General features: G+C 44.6%; 5 protein-coding genes across 5 annotated transcripts; 3 read left to right on the top strand and 2 right to left on the bottom strand.

Annotated features, from left to right (window-relative positions):
- The first annotated feature begins 501 nt into the window (after positions 1–501).
- On the top strand, positions 502–1,703 carry BDB00DRAFT_478542 (calmodulin). Its single transcript, XM_053117538.1, has 6 exons — positions 502–627; positions 738–800; positions 876–1,033; positions 1,146–1,206; positions 1,269–1,421; positions 1,483–1,703. Exons 1-6 carry the CDS (start codon positions 625–627, stop codon positions 1,486–1,488), a joined length of 444 nt encoding a protein of 147 aa, XP_052977989.1. The 5' UTR covers positions 502–624; the 3' UTR covers positions 1,489–1,703.
- On the bottom strand, positions 1,645–4,254 carry BDB00DRAFT_874103 (SPX domain-containing protein; the record flags this gene model as incomplete). Its single annotated transcript, XM_053127182.1, has 4 exons — positions 1,645–1,848; positions 1,928–2,989; positions 3,084–4,098; positions 4,193–4,254. The coding sequence occupies 4 exons, from the start codon at positions 4,252–4,254 to the stop codon at positions 1,645–1,647; spliced, it is 2,343 nt and encodes a 780-aa protein (XP_052977990.1).
- Positions 4,255–7,097: 2,843 nt separating this feature from the next.
- Positions 7,098–10,227, top strand: BDB00DRAFT_912561 (uncharacterized protein; the record flags this gene model as incomplete). Its single annotated transcript, XM_053128674.1, has 8 exons — positions 7,098–7,229; positions 7,322–7,751; positions 7,951–8,120; positions 8,191–8,481; positions 8,576–8,625; positions 8,699–8,927; positions 9,006–10,023; positions 10,091–10,227. 8 exons carry the CDS (start codon positions 7,098–7,100, stop codon positions 10,225–10,227), a joined length of 2,457 nt encoding a protein of 818 aa, XP_052977991.1.
- Positions 10,228–10,804: 577 nt separating this feature from the next.
- On the bottom strand, positions 10,805–12,745 carry BDB00DRAFT_789378 (major facilitator superfamily domain-containing protein; the record flags this gene model as incomplete). Its single annotated transcript, XM_053120871.1, has 3 exons — positions 10,805–10,915; positions 11,178–11,386; positions 11,482–12,745. The coding sequence occupies 3 exons, from the start codon at positions 12,743–12,745 to the stop codon at positions 10,805–10,807; spliced, it is 1,584 nt and encodes a 527-aa protein (XP_052977992.1).
- A 1,470-nt stretch (positions 12,746–14,215) lies between these two features.
- Positions 14,216–14,736, top strand: BDB00DRAFT_746836 (uncharacterized protein; the record flags this gene model as incomplete). The annotated part of the gene is made up of 2 exons (XM_053118555.1): positions 14,216–14,293; positions 14,401–14,736. Coding segments are annotated over 2 exons (414 nt in total), but the record flags the coding sequence as incomplete, so codon positions are not given.
- Positions 14,737–18,159: the final 3,423 nt, after the last annotated feature.

Consider the following 18,159-nt stretch of genomic DNA (forward strand, 5'->3'; position numbering starts at 1 on the left):
CTCCGCCACCACCATTACCAGCACTACTGCCGCCGCAGCAGCAGTTACATCAGCAACGGCCACAGACACCGCCGACACCGGCGCCTACAGCCGTCGTCAGCTGCTGCGGGAGTTTCGCGTCTTCATCGGCATGCCAGCCTTCGAACGGGCAGAGCGAGTCGGTTGTGATCACAATCACACCGCTCCCGAAACAACAAGATGATCAAGTGACAACCACGACGCGCGTGGTAACCTGCTACTGTGGCCCCACCTGCCTGTGTCCTGGCTGCCTCGTCCACCCGGCCAACGCGTTCTTGGATCCTTACGCTGGCCTCTACCCTATGCAACAACAGTCGTCCTCGTCGGCCTCGTCGACGTGCGGTTCCGACGATGATTGACAACTATCATCACCATCGTCATGATTATGCTTTCCACCACAAACCTAAAAAAAGAATCCCCTCTCGGGAGAAAGGGGGGAGGGTGTACATACTACATACTACTTACTAGCCTTTATCTTATATAAACACACACACACACACGCACACGCACAAAAAGGAAATCCCTTATTTTATATATGATCAGCCGGTTCACCTTTTTTTAAAAAAACACTCTTTTTCTTTGTTTTACTCGTTTTACATACAAGTTATGGTATGCCTTTGCTTCTTTTTCTTTCTCTTCCAATATAATCATCGTCTCTTTCTCTCTCTCTCTCCTTTTCTCTCTTGAATACTTAATAACGATCGCTGATACTGCTTTAGTCTGATCAACTCTCGAAAGAGCAAATTGACGAATATCGCGAGTCTTTCGCACTCTTCGACAAGGTAGACCCTTTCTTCCCTCTGAGCAACATGCAGCAGCTCGTTTGTCCTTATGGGGAAGAGATAATGTATATGTAGGATGGAAACGGCACCATTGACTCCAAAGAGCTTGGCGCAGTAATGCAGTCGCTCAACCTGCACCCAACCGAAAGCGAGCTCAAGGAAATGATCAATGATGTGGACAGTGACGGCAACGGCACCATCGACTTTGACGAGTTCTTGACCATGTTGGCAAGGTATTACGAAAAGAAGAAGAAGAAAAGCAATGACCTCCTTTTTTTTTCATCAGTATCCTGTGAAACTGGTGTGGCAAGCTTATTAAAACGGCGAGTGAGGGGGGCATTATAGGAAGCAAAAGGAGGCGGATACGCAGGCTGAGCTCCGTGAGGCTTTCTCTGTATTTGATCGAGTAAGTTTAATATGTCCCTTTTTTGGACCTGCTTCAAGGGTATTCACGAATGCGGGTATTAGGATGGAAATGGATATATCACGCTACCAGAGCTTCGGCAAGTCATGACATCGTTTGGAGAGCGTTTGACTGCGCACGAGCTCGATGAAATGATTCGCGACGCCGATATCGACGGCGACGGCATGATCAACTACGAAGAGTTTACCAAGATGCTGGTGAGTGTTATCTCTTGGCTTTCCTGTATCCGTGCAAAGAGAAAGAACTCATTGGGAAAAGCTGTGATTGTGATTGTGATTATGGTTGTGTTTATGTTTGTAGATGTCAAAGTGATGAAAGAAGAAGAAGGAGGAGGATGATGTGGTTTCTATATATATATATATTTATATACTATATGCATCGTATAATGGTAATATTAAACTGAAAACGTGCATGGTCTGTTTAAAAGCCCATCAAAGACATGAGCCCATACCCAAGTGTGGTGACACACAGCATCGTGAACACGCTGGAAGGCACACCGTTGACCAGAAAATCCTTGGTGGATAAATAGGGCTGGCCTAGCTCGTTTTCTTGGGAGATGGCATTCATGTTGGGGAAGCCGGATACGGGCAGGCCCATCGCAGAGGAGCACATGAAGGCAGTGCCCTGTTTTGAGAAGGAGAGGGAGAAAGAGATGCGATCAGTTTAGCTATCTTGTTGTTTGTCGCTTCAGTCTTCATCTTACCATGACAAGTAATCTTGGCCGTGGATCATCTAAGCGAGCGCCCACCTCCGCCACAATGGGTAACACAATCAGGGCTGCGACGGTATGGCTGATAAATGTTGCCATCACGAGCACCAGTGAGCTAAACACAAACAAGATTTCAAACGCGCTCATTCCGGTAACCATTTCTTCAATGTGTACCGCAATCGTCTGCAGTAGCCCAGAGCTTTCAACCGCTTTGCCAAGCGCAATGCCGCCCATTGCCAGCATAATCACGTTCCACAAAAAGTTGTTAAAATCATCCTTGGTCAACAGACCCGGTCCGAAAAAGGCAATCAGTGGGATAATGGCGATCACGCCCATGTCACCAAACGTGCCTTCGTAGGTATGCGCCAGACACCAGAGCACAATCGTCACTATGGTGACGGTGACCACGTATAATTGGGTGAGCGTCACTGGATCAGACGATGCCCGGATCGCGTGGATCTGGGGCGTGTGCTTCTCTGGGTTGTAGTTCCACAGCAGCCATAGCCAGATAATGATGTTGCCGACAATGCACAGAGGAAGTGCTGCAAAGAACCATTCACCCCACGACGGTGGTGGGCTCATGTTTTGGATGGCAACAACGTTCTGCGGAGACGAGATGGGCGATGCCATGCCGCCGAGGTTGGAGGAAAGCGCAATGCCGATAATGAGACAAGGTGCAAAGGTCGAGTCGACAGGCAGGGTCCGCAGGATCGGCTGGATCAGCGAAAAGCACAGGACGGGCGCTGCTACATTACTGATCCACATACTGGCAATGGTGGCAACAAACATGTTCACTAGCAGAACCCGGTTCGGCCGAGTGCCGGCCTTGGACAGCACAAACGTTGCCATGGATTTAGCGATACCGAATTTGCTAAGTGCGCCTGCAATGGCAAACCCACCAAGCAATAGCATGATCACTGGCGAGAACATGCTCGCAAAAACCCGCTTCGTGGCATCTGGCGCCGAAAGTCGTTCAGTTCCGTCTTCGGACCGCATGACACGCAGAACTACGATTAAAAAGGGGACGAGTAATGCAGTGACAAATAGGGGCATCACCTAATCATCGTCATCAGCACCATCCAAGGCCCGTGCGAGTTAGTAAATGTTTCCTCTTGTATATAAAAAAAAAGAAAAGTTGACGGTGCCTTACCTCGCCTGCCCAAAGCATGCTGGTGAATACCAAAATGGCAAAGCATCGATTCTGTTCCGCTTGGCCAAACAAGTCGACCTTGAGAAGTAAAGCAAACACGGCCAAACTGATCGCAAGGAACAAGCCCTGGATGATCTGATCGCGATCGATGTGAAGGGTGCCACATGGCGTACGCAGGGAGATAGGTTTGGCCTCGCCCACACCGACCGTCTGCACCTTGCGCTCCTGCCCGATCATATCGCGCCATACCATATTGCGTTCCCATACAATCCGCTCGCGCAAGTGGGTTTTCAGATCTGTGATGGCCAAGTCCAGATCGCCATCAGTCACGAGTGTCGCATACACGCGTTCGGTTCGCTGGATCCGCTCGTTCAAATGTTGCTTTGTCGTGCTCTTGAACGGATACGCAGGGCTGACGTGGTTGAGCACATAGTACCGTTTGAGATTGCTATGCGTAATCTTGTCGTATTTCTTTAGAATTTTGGAAAACGCCGTCTGATTCAATGCTACAAACGACTTGAGTTCGGATAGCAACACAAACATGTCGATTGTCCGTTTTCGCAGTTCTGTCGTGTCGTGCGATGCCGATAGCAGCTGCGGGTCGCTTTCCGTTACATTCTGGGATATAATGTTGGGGGGTAAATCGTCGTCAAAAGTGGTTGATTCACGACGCGGGAAATTCGACGATGCATGCAAATGCTCTTCACTATAGTCGTTGCTGCTGCCGCCACCATTACCCTCGGATTGTAACTTGTCGAGATCGTGCAATAGCTCATCGGATTCTTTATATAGCTCCTGCTCCTTTTTAGTGTAAAATTTCACAATCTTGTCAAGTGACTGATCGAGGGCAGCAATGAATCGACTGTTTTCTCTTTCGACAGAGTCGGATTCAGGTATAAGTGCAGTACGTTCACTGGGGCCTCGTTCGTAATCGTCTTCAGAAGGTCTGTGCGTTCCATATGCAGTTACTCGATCGCGCTCAGTGGAATAAACAAGCTTTTTGAGGTTCGAATAGCTATATTTACCAAATAATTCAGTCCAGTCAGTAAAAAAAAAAAGTAGCACACAAATCTGCATGACTCCCCAACAACAATAACATGGACAATTACGGAAGATAATATTCTGCCCAATCAGGGACAGCGTTGAACTGCAGTTGATGCGAAAACTTCATCGCGTGCTGCCCTTGGCTCTTTTGGCTTTAGAGTAAAAGGAAAATCAAGAATGGGACTCCTTGTTCGTAAGGTCGTAAGAGGAAAGAGAGGAAGAACAGGGGAGTTGATCTTTTTTTTTCCTCTTTTTTTTACGCTCGTTTCGCCCGAGCGGGTTGTGGGGAGCCCAACTCCGAAATAATTGATAAGAGTGAGAGTGTGTGTGTTTGCCCGTTAACCATCCATCTCCATCCCTTCAAGTTAAGCTTTCAAGGATAATTTGAGCCAATGAAATGGCCCTCGTGCTTGGTTATAAGATCGTCGCTGGACCCTTGATAGGGCATCATGTGGTTCCCTTTCTTAAGTGCTTCGCTTTTAAATACTACCACTATGCCTGCTGAGCGATCGAAGGAGGGGAGGTGACGATCGTTCCCGTCCAATCGTAATTTACCCTGATCACCTGAATGAACAGAGTCCTATACCGTAATGAGCATATGAGGTGCCTGGCAAGGCACCGGAACCGAGAGTGTGTCTGTATACATAAGGGTCTCCTGAACTTCAAGCACTCCTCCCGTCGCACGGTCCTCCGATACGTTTCGTGAAAAGAAAATCAAGCTCTGTGTTACCATGCAACCAACAAGCAAGCCTTTCATTTCTCCAAAGAGTGACAATGGCAACGCCATGGCAACAAAAAAAGTGGTTCTCAACGCAATACAGTATTGCTATAGAATAAACTTTTTTTATACACATTTTTTCCAGGCCCTTTGCCTTTTTCCTCGTGTAAAATTACTGTACATGTAACGTACGCATGATACATAGCAATGTTGGTGCTGGAGTATATCTCCACGAGGGCTGGCATTTGTGTAGCAGCAATGCTCTCTTTAGGATAGCTATTGGCTTTGTGAATGAGTTGACCAAATATTAAACATGTATCAAGACTTTTACTTTTCTACCATAAACTTCTTCTCCACTTGGCTGGTAGGTCTATGAGCCATACCCTACAAGTGCACTTAATCAGACAAGTACCATAGTCACGGTCATACAATGGCAATTGATTTAATGTACATATCTAAACTACTATATACTACTACTACTACTACTGCTGCTGCTGCTACCTATAGTATCACTACTGTAACTTGTCTTATACTTAATAACCATTTCTTGTAGTTCACTCAGCGTAAATCTTGCACTACTTTATTAACCACACGTTTTGCTCTCTCCAAAAACAGCAGACGGTTAATTAACTAAAGATAACTATGGTTAACGAAATAAATGTCAGTTGAGCTGTATAAAAGTAGATAAAGATTATCGATTGTCAGCCAACAGTCTGCTATTACTACCATAACATGTATAGAGTATCCACATCCATAGAGAGAGCGAGGAGGTTGAGTGCGACTGGTGACAGAGTTCCTCGTCCGTCCACTGTGAGAAAACGTGCACCTATGCGGTCAACGCTTCAATATATTGTGTTATTAAGCATCAAATTACAACCTTGGTCTCACGCCAAAAATGGAATGTCTTGGCCAACTCCAACTGATAAATTGTCGGAACGGAAACAAGACCCAAAGGCTGCAGATGTGGAATAAGCTTTTTTTACAGTCTTTCAGCTTCGGCAAAGAAAGCATAGATCCACACTTGCTGTTCATGCGTATACTATAGAGAAGTTTGTTGCATTCACATATGCATAGCGCTTGACTGAGTACAAAGTGCTTGCTACTAGGTGACAATATATAATTATGACAAGCGGAATTCAAGACAATAAATAAAGCGGACGCAGGCGGGGGGCACTGACCCAAAAATGCTAAAATTAAATGTGCCAAATCACAATAAGCGCGCTTCAACATCCCAAACAACTTCCACCCAACTGAAATAAAAGAAAAGCAGGGCTCCAAACATAGGGTGGTATAAAACATATCTCTCTCTTTCTCTCTCTGATGCACGCTTTAGGGAGTGCAAGTTATATAAGGCCACTGACCAACAGCATGCACTACCCTGCCTGCTAACGTTATGCACTTATGCACGATGATGCTCTTTTTTATCAATTGATGATCGCAGGTTGGGTGGGGCGGATGCTTTTAAGGCGGCTCAAATGCTAATATGTGCGACGGTACCAGAAAAAGATAATGTGAGAATAAGGGTGATGATGATGAAACGCAGTGGTTATACTTTTGCCAACCTATTATTGACACCGGCTCTCCTTTTGCTCGGCAAAACGACTGTATAAAAAGAAGAGAGAGAGAGAGAGAGAGAGAGAGAGAGCAAACTCACAAGCTCAGCTGAAAAAGGAGATAGCTTGAGCAGTGGTTCCCACTTGAGGGAATCCAAACGTGCTCCCTCTCTAGCTAGAAATTCATATACAAGTTACGCTGATGAGGATGAATGTGTTCTGGCAAGCGGGTCTTCTCTTTCTTAGCCGTTAGGAGCACGCGTCGGTTCGACTCCTCCCTTCTTTCCGACTTGAAATTGGATCGTACTACGTTGAAATATGGGCGTGCAGACCAGAAAGGTCCGCATAGAAGCCAAGCTAGCAAATTGCAATATGGGCGCTCTGTCCAGAACTTGGGAAGCATGTGAATTATTGGTACGAGTAGTAATAACATAAACACTACTGCTGTATCACTCTCGCGGCTCTGAATAGACGAGGCTAATCTTTTTTTTTTCTCTCTTGCCCCCCTTTCTTTCAAGGATCTCGGGTGCTTACTTGGACACAAATTATACGAGTCGCCTTTTACTCTCCTTCTATATATATATTTCTTCTTCTTGTTCGCTTTCATTCCACTCTTTTTTCTTTTCTTCCTTTCTTTTCTTCCGTCAATCTTTCTCGCCCCACCCCCTTTTCATACTCTCTCCACTTTATGCGTGTTTCATGGCAGGCCTTGAGACAGTCTATGCCGTTCACACCTTCGAGCCCGAAAGTCAAGACGAAATAGCATTCTCCGTTGGCGAGCCGATCATTGTGCTTGAAAAAGACGAAGGTTACAATGACGGCTGGTGGCAGGTACAATAGGAATAATACTAGCAAGTTAAGAGTTCTTTTTTCCTTTGGAACGAAAAGGTTGTGGGTGCTAAATGGCTTTTACCTGCTTATAGGGTCGCAATGTGCGAGGTGAAATTGGGCTGTTTCCCATGAACTATACGTCGTATCAACAACAATACAACGCACCGACACTGTCACTGGACAAAAAAATTAATTCGCTCGAAGACGCCATATCGAGAATCCAGCTGACGACCTCGAACAGCAACCTCACGCAACTCCCCACACCATCCACCTCTGCGTCCACTAGAAAATCACGGGACCACCTACCTCGTGCAAGTTCCATGTCCTCCTTGAATTCAACCCAATCTCATTCTGCGCCCGCACGGTCCTTGACAACAGCGACCAAGAACGTCCAAAAGACGCTGGCTGCTGCTCTCACCTTGCCCAATCTCAGGAACACCTCGCCAGAAGATTGGGACGTTGATCAAGTCGCTGCCTGGCTAGATGTCATGGGCTTTGAGAGTGTCGCAGGAAACTTCAAAAGTAAGTGTTTCGATTCTAAAGAGAAGCAAAGGAGAGAAAGAAAAGAACCATCTATACAAAGGTTGTATCTGTGCTTACGCCCTCCCCTCTCACTCCTCGTTCTTTTTCTTCTATTGTATTATCCAATCCATATTCCTACCTCCCCCCCTCCCCTCCACGCCTCTCCTTTTGCCTCGTTTTCTCTTTTACGTTCACTCAGCCCAAGAGATCACTGGCGATATCTTGCTTGAATTGACAATCGATTCTCTCAAGGAACTTGATGTGAACACATTTGGTAAACGATTCAAGATCCACAGCGCAATCAATGCTTTACGTGAAGGCATCTCGCGCCGCCATCCATCATCCAAACAGTCGGTTACTGGGCTAGAGGTACTAGATGATAGAGCTAGTGATTAACGCCCCTTTGATCTGAATCATCAAACTAAAAGTTTGCTTATAGGACTTGGACAACGACTACGCATCCAATTACAGCTCCCGGCCCATGTCGCCAAGCGCAGAGACCGATTTCGACTCTGTAACCACCATGTCGGAAGACCAGCCACGTACAGGTCGCTTATACTCTATGGACACGATTGATTCAACTCGTTCTCGACAGGAACCTCCAGGACGCATGAGTGTAGGGCGCAAGAATGTACCCCGCGCTGCATCAGTGATGGTCCAACAACAGCAGCAGCAGCAGCAACAACAACAAAACATCCATCGCTCAGAATCCGGGATGAAACGCAAAACGGTATGTTCCTGAGGATAGAAAGAATAAAAAAGTGGGGGAAGGGTAAAAGGATATAACGCTGAATGTGTACTTATGCAAAAAGGAACCTCTTTAGTATGCCGTTCCAGAGCACGGGATCGCACGACAAAACTCGACTGCCAAGCCGTAAGTTTAGCATCACTCTTTCTACAAACATAGCTCACAATAAAAGTAAAGAAGCTAACGCAACGGACTCTAGACGGTACGATCATGCACGCAATTCGTTTTCCCCGACATCGAAACCGCAGACCGTCCTGCCAGTTGCATCGCGTGCATCCATGGACAGTCTTGCACATCGGGCTGCCTTGCCGGATGTGACCCCCGATATGGAAGGATGGCTCAACAAGCAAGGAGACAAGTACAAGACTTGGAATAAGCGCTGGTTCGTTCTGAAAGGACCCAATCTCTTTTACTTCAAGTCCCCCAAGGTAGAGCGTCTCTTTTAAAGCGTGTTGTGCACCTTGTACTACTATCATGGCAACGAACTAACTTTTTGCGTTCTCAAGGATGTTCGCATGAAAGGAATCATCAATCTGCGTGGATATAGGATCATCTGTGATGAAACCATCTACTCTGGCAAATATTGCTTCAAAGCACAGCATGAGCGAGAACGCACCTTTTACTTCTATACCGATTCTGAAGCAGTCATGAAAGCATGGATCAAAACCCTGATGAAGGCTACAATTGCACGCGACTATGGAGCACCGGTTCTTTCATCCAGCACAATACCCACCGTTTCGCTCGACATGGCCCGTCGCATGAAACCTCGTCCTCCATCCATGATCCTGTACAAAAAGGAGAACAGACCACAGTCGCCCAGTCTCGAATCAATCGATAGCCGACCGTTTTCACTGACCTACCATCCACATCAAGATGCACAGCCAATCAGCCGGATATCCTTTGACGAGCAACCTTCACAGCGCCCATCCATGTCTCGTTTAAATAGTGGCGACTTGTCGGCTCCGCAGAACCGCGAGTCTGGGATCACTGACTATGACGACAACACACCTTCTCTCTCACTTGCTGAGAGCAAACAAGAGCTGCAAGATTCTGGGTTCGATAGCACGCATGGTCCTATTTCCTCGGTACTGCTAAGTCCACCAAGCAGCAACAACAACAACAACAACGCAACACCACCTATTGTACGCTATGCACCGGATGATGACGACGAAGACTTGATTGATCCTCAGCACGGTGATGTGATGGCGAGCAACCGACCTGGCGGGTTGAAGCGGTTAACCGAAGAGAGTCATATCAGCACATCCGTGCAGTCGATATGGAGTACGTCGGACTACGTTGACTGGGTGCAGCAACAGGTGGACCGCAAGGTAGCCAATCTGAACGATTTTCGATCAGGTGAGCTGCTCATTGAGTTGCTCGAGGGCTTGAGCGGTAAAGACGTCCGTCGACCTCATCCTACCAATAATGCTCCAGCGAACATGCAAATACTGGATAATATTGTTGCTGCTTTCAAATTCATGGGTCGGGAAGGCGTCGAAGTTGATGGCCGGTATACGATCAAGGGTAAGTTATATATAACCGAAAAAAAAACAATGTGTACATAACGCTAAACCTTAATTTTTTTTATTAGATGTGTTCGGAGGAAACGAGCCCAAGATCAAGGAAATGCTGGACGCGATCAAAATGTGGTCGGATACGGCACATAATGAAAAGAAAGCAAGTGGTGGCACTTTTGGTGAGCGCGAGCAGCTCAAGGCCCTGGATTAGACGATTTGCTTTGTTCTTGATTATTATTTTTTCCTACTACTTATTATCCCTATTAACACACAGCCAATTGCATTAGCAACATTATAATTCATATAATAGCACACACACTCACACACCCGCACACTCTCACATTTCAGCCTAATTTAATTGTTTTCTTTTTCTCTATTAATTTGTAAGTAGTCTCTTTTCTTCTATAATACCCACAAGTCGACTTTACTTCTTTTCGAATCCGACTTTGTCAAAAGATGATCGGTAAAATCTGATTTTCAAATGGGCGTTGTCCGACACAATATACATGCCTCTGTTTAAGTTTATTACAGACGGGGGGATTGGCGGCGTGGCGACCCAGCGATAAATTATTAACGGGAGATTTCGCTAACACCGGCAGCAATTTTTTTTGCAATGACCGGGGTTTGATAGTACCCTCTCGAAATTTGCTTTTCCATAATACTCATAATTCAAAAGTGTAAATGATACTGTTTTCAAATAATTGAAGGATCCATCACCCTAGCATGGGCATGTTCAAGTTGCCATATGTGCTGTGTAAACGTGCATCTTTCTGCCCTGAGCGCAACGTCTAGTAATCTGCCTCTTCTTTCCAAGATTCTTCAACAGCTAGCATAGTCTCAACGGGGAGAGGTATACTACTTGAAGTGTATGGTGGTGCTGAGCCTGTGCGCGTACAAGACTATAGTCAACATATCAATGTGTCCACGACAAACGAGCAACATAATTAATATTAAAGGGAAAAGATCGGATATAGCTAGAGTATTAAAGACATATATTACATGGCAATTAAGAATGGAAGTACATAAAAATTACAAGTAGCAGACGAAGCTATCATTCCGCTAATTAGGTTGCTCATCTACTACGGCTGACGGAGACTCTTTTGTTTTCTTGGATAAGAATTTTGCTCTCAGCTTTGCACCGGTCGTGTAGAAAAAGTATACCAGCGAAAGAACAGCGATCAGTCCGTGGCCAATACCGAGTAACAGGAACGGAGCACCTCTCATCCACTTGTCAAAGAGCACACCTCCAACCTTGGAAATGATAATGATGCCAATGACTCCACACAATGAGTACATGCCAGCAACGCCACCTCGAAATTCTTCAGGAACCTTCGTACGAGCTATCATGGCCATACCCGCGACGATCGCGCCTACATGCACACAACAGGGATATTAGTTACTAAGGGCTCCAAGCCTAATTCATGCCATATATTTTAAAATAGTCACCACTGCCACCTATACATACCGTATTGACCCATGGCGAGCAGAACAACAAAACCCAAAGTCGTTCGGTCGGTTGGGTCGATAGAGAAAGAGAATGGAATGCAGCCAGCAATACCAATGATGCCTGCTGCAGCTAAGGAGAGCTCTCTGTTATATTCGCTTGCAATTCCAAAGAACGGGGCAATAACCAAAGCAACTGACTGAGCAATGCCAGTCATGGTACGTGTGGATGACGATGCGTATGGACAAAAGGCACCAACAAAACACCGGCCATTGTCAATATAGTACTGCTGGATCCACATTGCGATGAAGTGCGTAATGATGACCTCGTCCGCACGAGCAAAGAAACTTGAAACATAGCCGAGCGCAATATGAGGGTCCTTGGCCGCAATGATGCCATAATAAAGGTTTTTCCAAACCCGTTCCTTACGGTTCTTGGTAAGTCTTTTTTGCGGAGGCGGGTTTTTGGGCATCAAGAACCACAAGAGGAATCCCAAGGCGACCGTGGTGGCACCAATAGCTGCATAGCCATACACAATGAGCATCGGATCAGTCGGTGAAGAGCCAAGATGGCTCATTTCTGTAGGAACGGTGAATAGGACAAAGGCGGCAAAGATGGCACCAAGACCAGAACACGTGCCAATCAATCCAGAGACGAGACCACTTCGTTCACCATGGACAACTTCAAGCATGAATGCTGCCATCATACAAGTTGTGGCGGCGGTACCAACAGAATAGATTAGACGGAGAATAAGCAAGGTTGGGTACAGATCTGGAGCATGCGGATACGCGATGCAAATGATGCCCATGATCACCAAACCGAACGCCATGACTGTTCGCTTTTGGATATTGTCGGATATGATACCCCAGCAAACGACACCGATAACGGATGTTACTTCAGAGTACGTTGATAAGGAACCGGTGGCATCACCTGTGTTTTCGCTAATCTGCAGGAGGGAGGTCAAAGTCCAGGACTGTGCGTTTGCAAAGAACACAATGACGGCAAGGGACGCAAAGACTGAGAACAGAAAGAAAAAGAATCGAACAGGGTGGACATGGTCTTTCAAAGGAACGACCCAAAGGAATTTCCGTGGAGGGGCCTCTTTTTCTTGGTCGTTTTCGGTTACTACGATACTGCTGCTGTTGCTATCGTCCTGTGCTGCTGTGTTGCTGTTGGGTGCTCCAGGATGATTCGCTAACGCTATATCGTACGAGTAATCGTCCGTAATTTGTTCTTTGGTATCGAAATCGACATCGCGCTGCTTGATTGTTGAGTCGCTAGACATTGCTTATTTTGATACGGCTACCGCTGCTGCTGTTGCTCCTTGCAATCACTGATACCGCTGATTGAACGACGGAAAAGAAGAAGAAGACGTTCTTTTCACCACGATGAGGATGCTAAGTTTTTTTTTTCTTTTTCTTTTTATAATATCGGCTAAACCTGACACATTTATTTGGGTCCGAGCGAACGAGATTCACCTACCTAATATGCAAAAAGAAAAAATAATTGAGGAGCAACTACCCGATCAATCTCTTTTTTTTTTACATGGGGACACATGGAATCCGTGGATTGATCTGATAAGTTTTGCCTCGCATCACGCTCCTCGCCCATTGTTATAATTCAACAGGCGTCCCGAATTTGCGTTTTGTTGGTCTTGTGTAACTTGGGTCCAATAACCAGAGCAGTGGAACAGACATGTAACGGTGAATTCTACATGCAACCTTGTATAAGCATACTCGTTTCTTATGGACTGAAACGAAGATACAAAAAGAGGTACAAAGTTGTGATGCTCGTTTCTTTTTCCAAAATGCTGTCACGACTTTTATTCTACGGTATTATTTACGCGTCCTGTTCTATGCCACTCTCTTGTGTCAACGACAATTGATGCTGTACGAGATATATACCCTGGGATTGTTACTCACAATTTCATTCTTGGATGGTGCGCGCACTTTCGCTTTTAAACTACATCTTCAGCAATGCATGAGCGGTGAAGATGGATGCTGTTTTGTCGGCCATATACCCGATCATTGACGGTCGGCTGGTTTACCATCGGTGCAACGTGTGTACTACATCAAACCAAATGCTTACGCGAACTTTTTTTTTCCTTTTCACCCAACCAAAAGAACAGCATTACTGCATGGAATACAGTCCAAAATGTCACCATGTAACTTTCTGTAAAATTAAAAACTTCTTGCGATAGCGTTTAAATCAATTGCGCTCCTTTTGGTTGAGTAGCAATTGTAGTTTTGATGCAATTGCAGTGATCCAAATTCTCGGGAGCCTGAGAAAGAAAAAAGTTAAGCTTTCCTGTGTCGCCAAATGTACTTTTGGGTATTTTTTTTTTCCAAAAAAAAATATACAGCAGCTATGAATCACAAGTCTTGACGGATTTATCAGATTGTAACTTCGCTGCCGCCCGGGTAGCAACTGACATGTGAGAACGTCTGGTTACATCTCTCTCTTGAGCGGCGGATCATAGGAAACAGATCTGATAAATCAATTTGGTAGTCCGTTATAGACCCTCTGGAATTACTTGAGATTCTACCAATTGCTGTTTTCGCGCTTGCGAACGGTCCTCCATCTTACCGTGGTACTCTGTTAACTTTTTCCGGAGATTGATGACTCCGATACATCCACCTACTATATAATTGAGAGTTCTGAGAGCAAGGAAAAGCAAAGACAGCTCTTTCAACACAAAACACATCTAGTCATCATGCGCACCATCTCTTCGTCCATTGTCGTCCTTCTCGGCTGTGCCGCCCTTGCTGCTGCCAACTGCAACCCTTCATACGACGTTGCAGAGCCAGGACCGTGTGTCAAGGAATGCAAAATCGTAAGTCTGATTACAATAATCTCATTTCTATCCACTAGCTGTCATTGTCATGTATAATTGTACAGCAAGATATTGAAACACCCCTTCCTTTTCTTTTTACTCTTAAGAAAGCCGGCCAGGACATGTGGGCTCAATGGACCGATGACCCAGCATCCGCAGACTTTATTGAATCCTTGAGCTACAAGTGCGAAAGAGGAACCCCCGCCTATACCACGTACATGACTCAATCTGGAATGTGTGTTATGAACTGCTCGGCTGACGAGCAAGCTGACTACGGAAACCGCGAGCACGCTGATTCTTGTGCTTGGTACCAAGAGCACAAGGATGATACCTGTGCTGAAGCTAGTCCAAGCCCCTCCGCTTCAGCCGATGCCTCTGAATCTGCTTCTGCCTCTGATAATGCTGATGCTACTGAAACCAGCCCTTCGTCCAACGACGACAATGCCAACGAAGATAACACCAGTGATGATAACACTAGCGAAGACAACACCAGCAATGATGCTGAAGAACAAAACCAAGATGCTGATGACAATGAGTCGGCTGCTACCAAGCTTCAATTGGGTGGTCTTGTTGCTGCCGTCGCAGTTGCTGGCTCAGCTGTTTTGTTTTAGGTAGTCAAACTTAATCTAATTCCTTATTCTATCTATATCAAACTACAAACAAATTTAATTTTTGAATAAACTATAATGATACTACTGTTATTACACATTAATATGAAAAGGACTACTGAGAAGCTGCATTTTGGCAATTTACATAGTATACTCTGTATCATTTGTACAAGGTTGTACCATGGCAACGTCAAGCATCAATGACCGAGCAACAACAGCAACGCCTCCGTCGCAGTCATTAAATAATATGTGGTATGTACTTGAATACACAGTTAACCAGATGGCTTTATTTTCTGGGCATTGCAACACAACGCTTAAGAAATCTGGTAGTATAATCATCATATATTAGAATTCACATTTTATATGTCGTTACCCCTCTGCAATAATTATTCGTGTTAAACAGAAGCAATGCGCCATTTTATTACCATAGCAATATAAAAGCAAGATTATGTTTTTAATCCGTATATGATGATTCCAATTCACATTATTCTACATTTACTTGCACCGGATTCCCGTCTAATACTTTTACTGCTCTCGTGTCTTAGACATTGCGACCAACCTTGTGACATGAAAATAATTTATTTGTGAGCATGTGCGCGCAATATTATATACAACGGGAGGGCCACACTGTGATGCAGTACCGGGCTCATCTTGTCTATTTTAACTTTGATGCAACAAAAGGTTCCCAAGAAGACTTGTTTCAGAGAATGTCCTAGCATTTCAAGGTCTTATTTTCCCTTCCTTGCAAGTTTGCGAAGAATATCTTGTTATAAATAGCAAGCTTTCAGAGTACAGCAAAAGGAAGATATCCATGGGGTTGATTTAATATCTTGGGCGCATTTTCCATGAGTTTGATTATATTGGCATCTCTGCTGTCATTAAGTCAAAGCAATATTGTGTTCTCAAACAACCTTTTAATGACCTGTAAGATCTCAAAAGGTACAAAGTAGTATGGTGCACGCCACCTTAAACCATACTTCCAGCATATATTATAGTGTAATTCCGTATATGATTTTAATACATGTATTTTATAACTCTTCTATGAGATGTGTAGATTTTTACAGCATCAATTGCATCACACCTTCCAAACCGCCTTGATGTATATCAATACTCTACGTTCAAATTCACAAATCATTGGCAGCGGAATACTATCGAGAACTTCGGTGAATGCTTGCAAAAGTGTAATCGCATCGCTTACGCACTTCTCGTTCAACAGCACCCCAATAGCGTTCAATGGAATTACACTCACAATGAAACTTTGGGTAAAGCTGAAAAATATAACCAACGTTTTGAACGGCATACGCTAGAGCACTTTTTTCTCAGGTAAAGTCAAGCTGGGCGCTTAAAACCTCTGTTGCTTCCTTTTTTTGCATCCCTTGTTTCCAAAGACCCTTTTCTACCAATATCTACCAAAGAAAGGAACAACAGCGAGTATTATGTCCAATGACTAATAGTACTTTTCAAATATACTAACTTCACACATGCCTCGCAGATGAATCTTGCCATCTTCTGTACATGAACATCATTTCATTGTTTTCATCGAAAAACCAGCCATACGGATACGAGTCGATGGATCGCGCAAGAATCGCTTTTAACTGTTCTTTTGGGATAAGGACTGAACCTTTGAATCCGTAAAGCGTTCTCCTTGTAGACATTGTGGTTGGAACTCTGGTCAAAGCAGAATACAGCTGTCTGGATAAGAGATTGATTAGGCTGTAATAAATAATATAGCAGTATATAAAATGATCAGAAAGACATACCTTTACATTTTAGATGCATTGCCTGGAATATAGGAATGACTTTTTCCTTTAATTTTTTGACCACATCTTCACTTTCCCAATAACCTTCACGGTTTGCCTCGGGTAGAATGATTTCTCGTACTCATATGGAATGAGTGCATGCTCTAAGAGACTACGAAGCTCTTCAGATGGCATCAGACGGCCATGACTATGGGCACAAGAAGTCGCTTACCACCAACGATACTCCTGGACCTTCTTTCTTTGAAAAAGTTCCACCTTGGGCAAGCCAATTGGTCTTCTTGTCGTCGTTTGCATAAAATATGCATTCATCATGTGTCACCATCACCATTTCAGCGTCGTTTTCGTCCTCTAACACTGGCTCGACTCGCCATCTTCAGTGTATCATACGTCTTCATCTTCTTACGGTATCCCATCGTTGCCCTGGCTCAGCGCACACGATACTCCTTCACATCATCGCTTTCGTGGCCATCAAAATAGATCTGTGTACAGCAATACGGAATATGTTTAGCCATATGCTAATATATAGTTGGTATATTTTCCTTGTACATACGTCTTTTCCACTTCCTCGCGACTCAAATCCCCAGTGAGCCATGTATCGTGTGATGGTGCGCTCAGATACTGTTGGGTTGCTGATAATAATGAGATTTTGGATGCAATGTCATTGAAATAGCTCTGCTGAATAACATGGCATGTCAGCTTGTGCCGAATAACTGAATACACAGTGGAGTGCCGAGCACATATAGCACTACTATACGTTGGGTGGCAGAGGCATGAGTGAATAATCGCAAGAAACACAAGTAGCATGAAGCGTGTCAAATATTTATTGCTTTTCTCATTTTCAAACATCCTTCCTCGGTTTATGCAAGCTCGGAAAAAGCTCGGTTGCAAAAACTGGGACCTGAATGTGTCAAAATACTGTTGTAGATCGCAAAGGGAAAAAGTTACTCACCTTTCCATGTTACTGCGTCTTGAAACGCTTGGATATCGAATGCAATATGTACTTTTGTGTACACCCTAAAAAACTCGACGAAATATTTGGGTCCAGTGAAAGTATTTTTGGAAATCCTCGCCTTTGTTCCGAACTGTGATGATAGAGCTTCAATAAAGATAATAAGGGACAAGATTAAGTATCTTTGAGATCATGTTTTATTCCAACAAAAGATAAAGCTCTTTTATATTCTAGCTATTAAGACGGCGATATCAATTCATCCGACTAATGGATAAACTATGTGATAGAGGATGGATCAAGGACGTATCAGAACTTCTCCTGATATCGTTATGTTAATCGGGCACACTTTGAAACCGACGTTAGCTGATGTGATGGCCAAGGTACCTGTTGATAGGTTCATTGTCCTGCTCACGTAAGTTGGATCATCTGAGTAAGAGGTTTTATTCAATAGTGTTTAGCCGGAATGCCGTAGTGTTCATACGTGTGTGCTATAATGTTTAACTGAATATCTTATTGTTGATATCTTAAGCAGTGTATTAATGTGGTTCA

Source organism: Zychaea mexicana (assembly GCF_025766255.1).
Source record: "Zychaea mexicana strain RSA 1403 chromosome Unknown BDB00scaffold_55, whole genome shotgun sequence".
Classification (NCBI taxonomy): domain Eukaryota; kingdom Fungi; phylum Mucoromycota; class Mucoromycetes; order Mucorales; family Lichtheimiaceae; genus Zychaea; species Zychaea mexicana.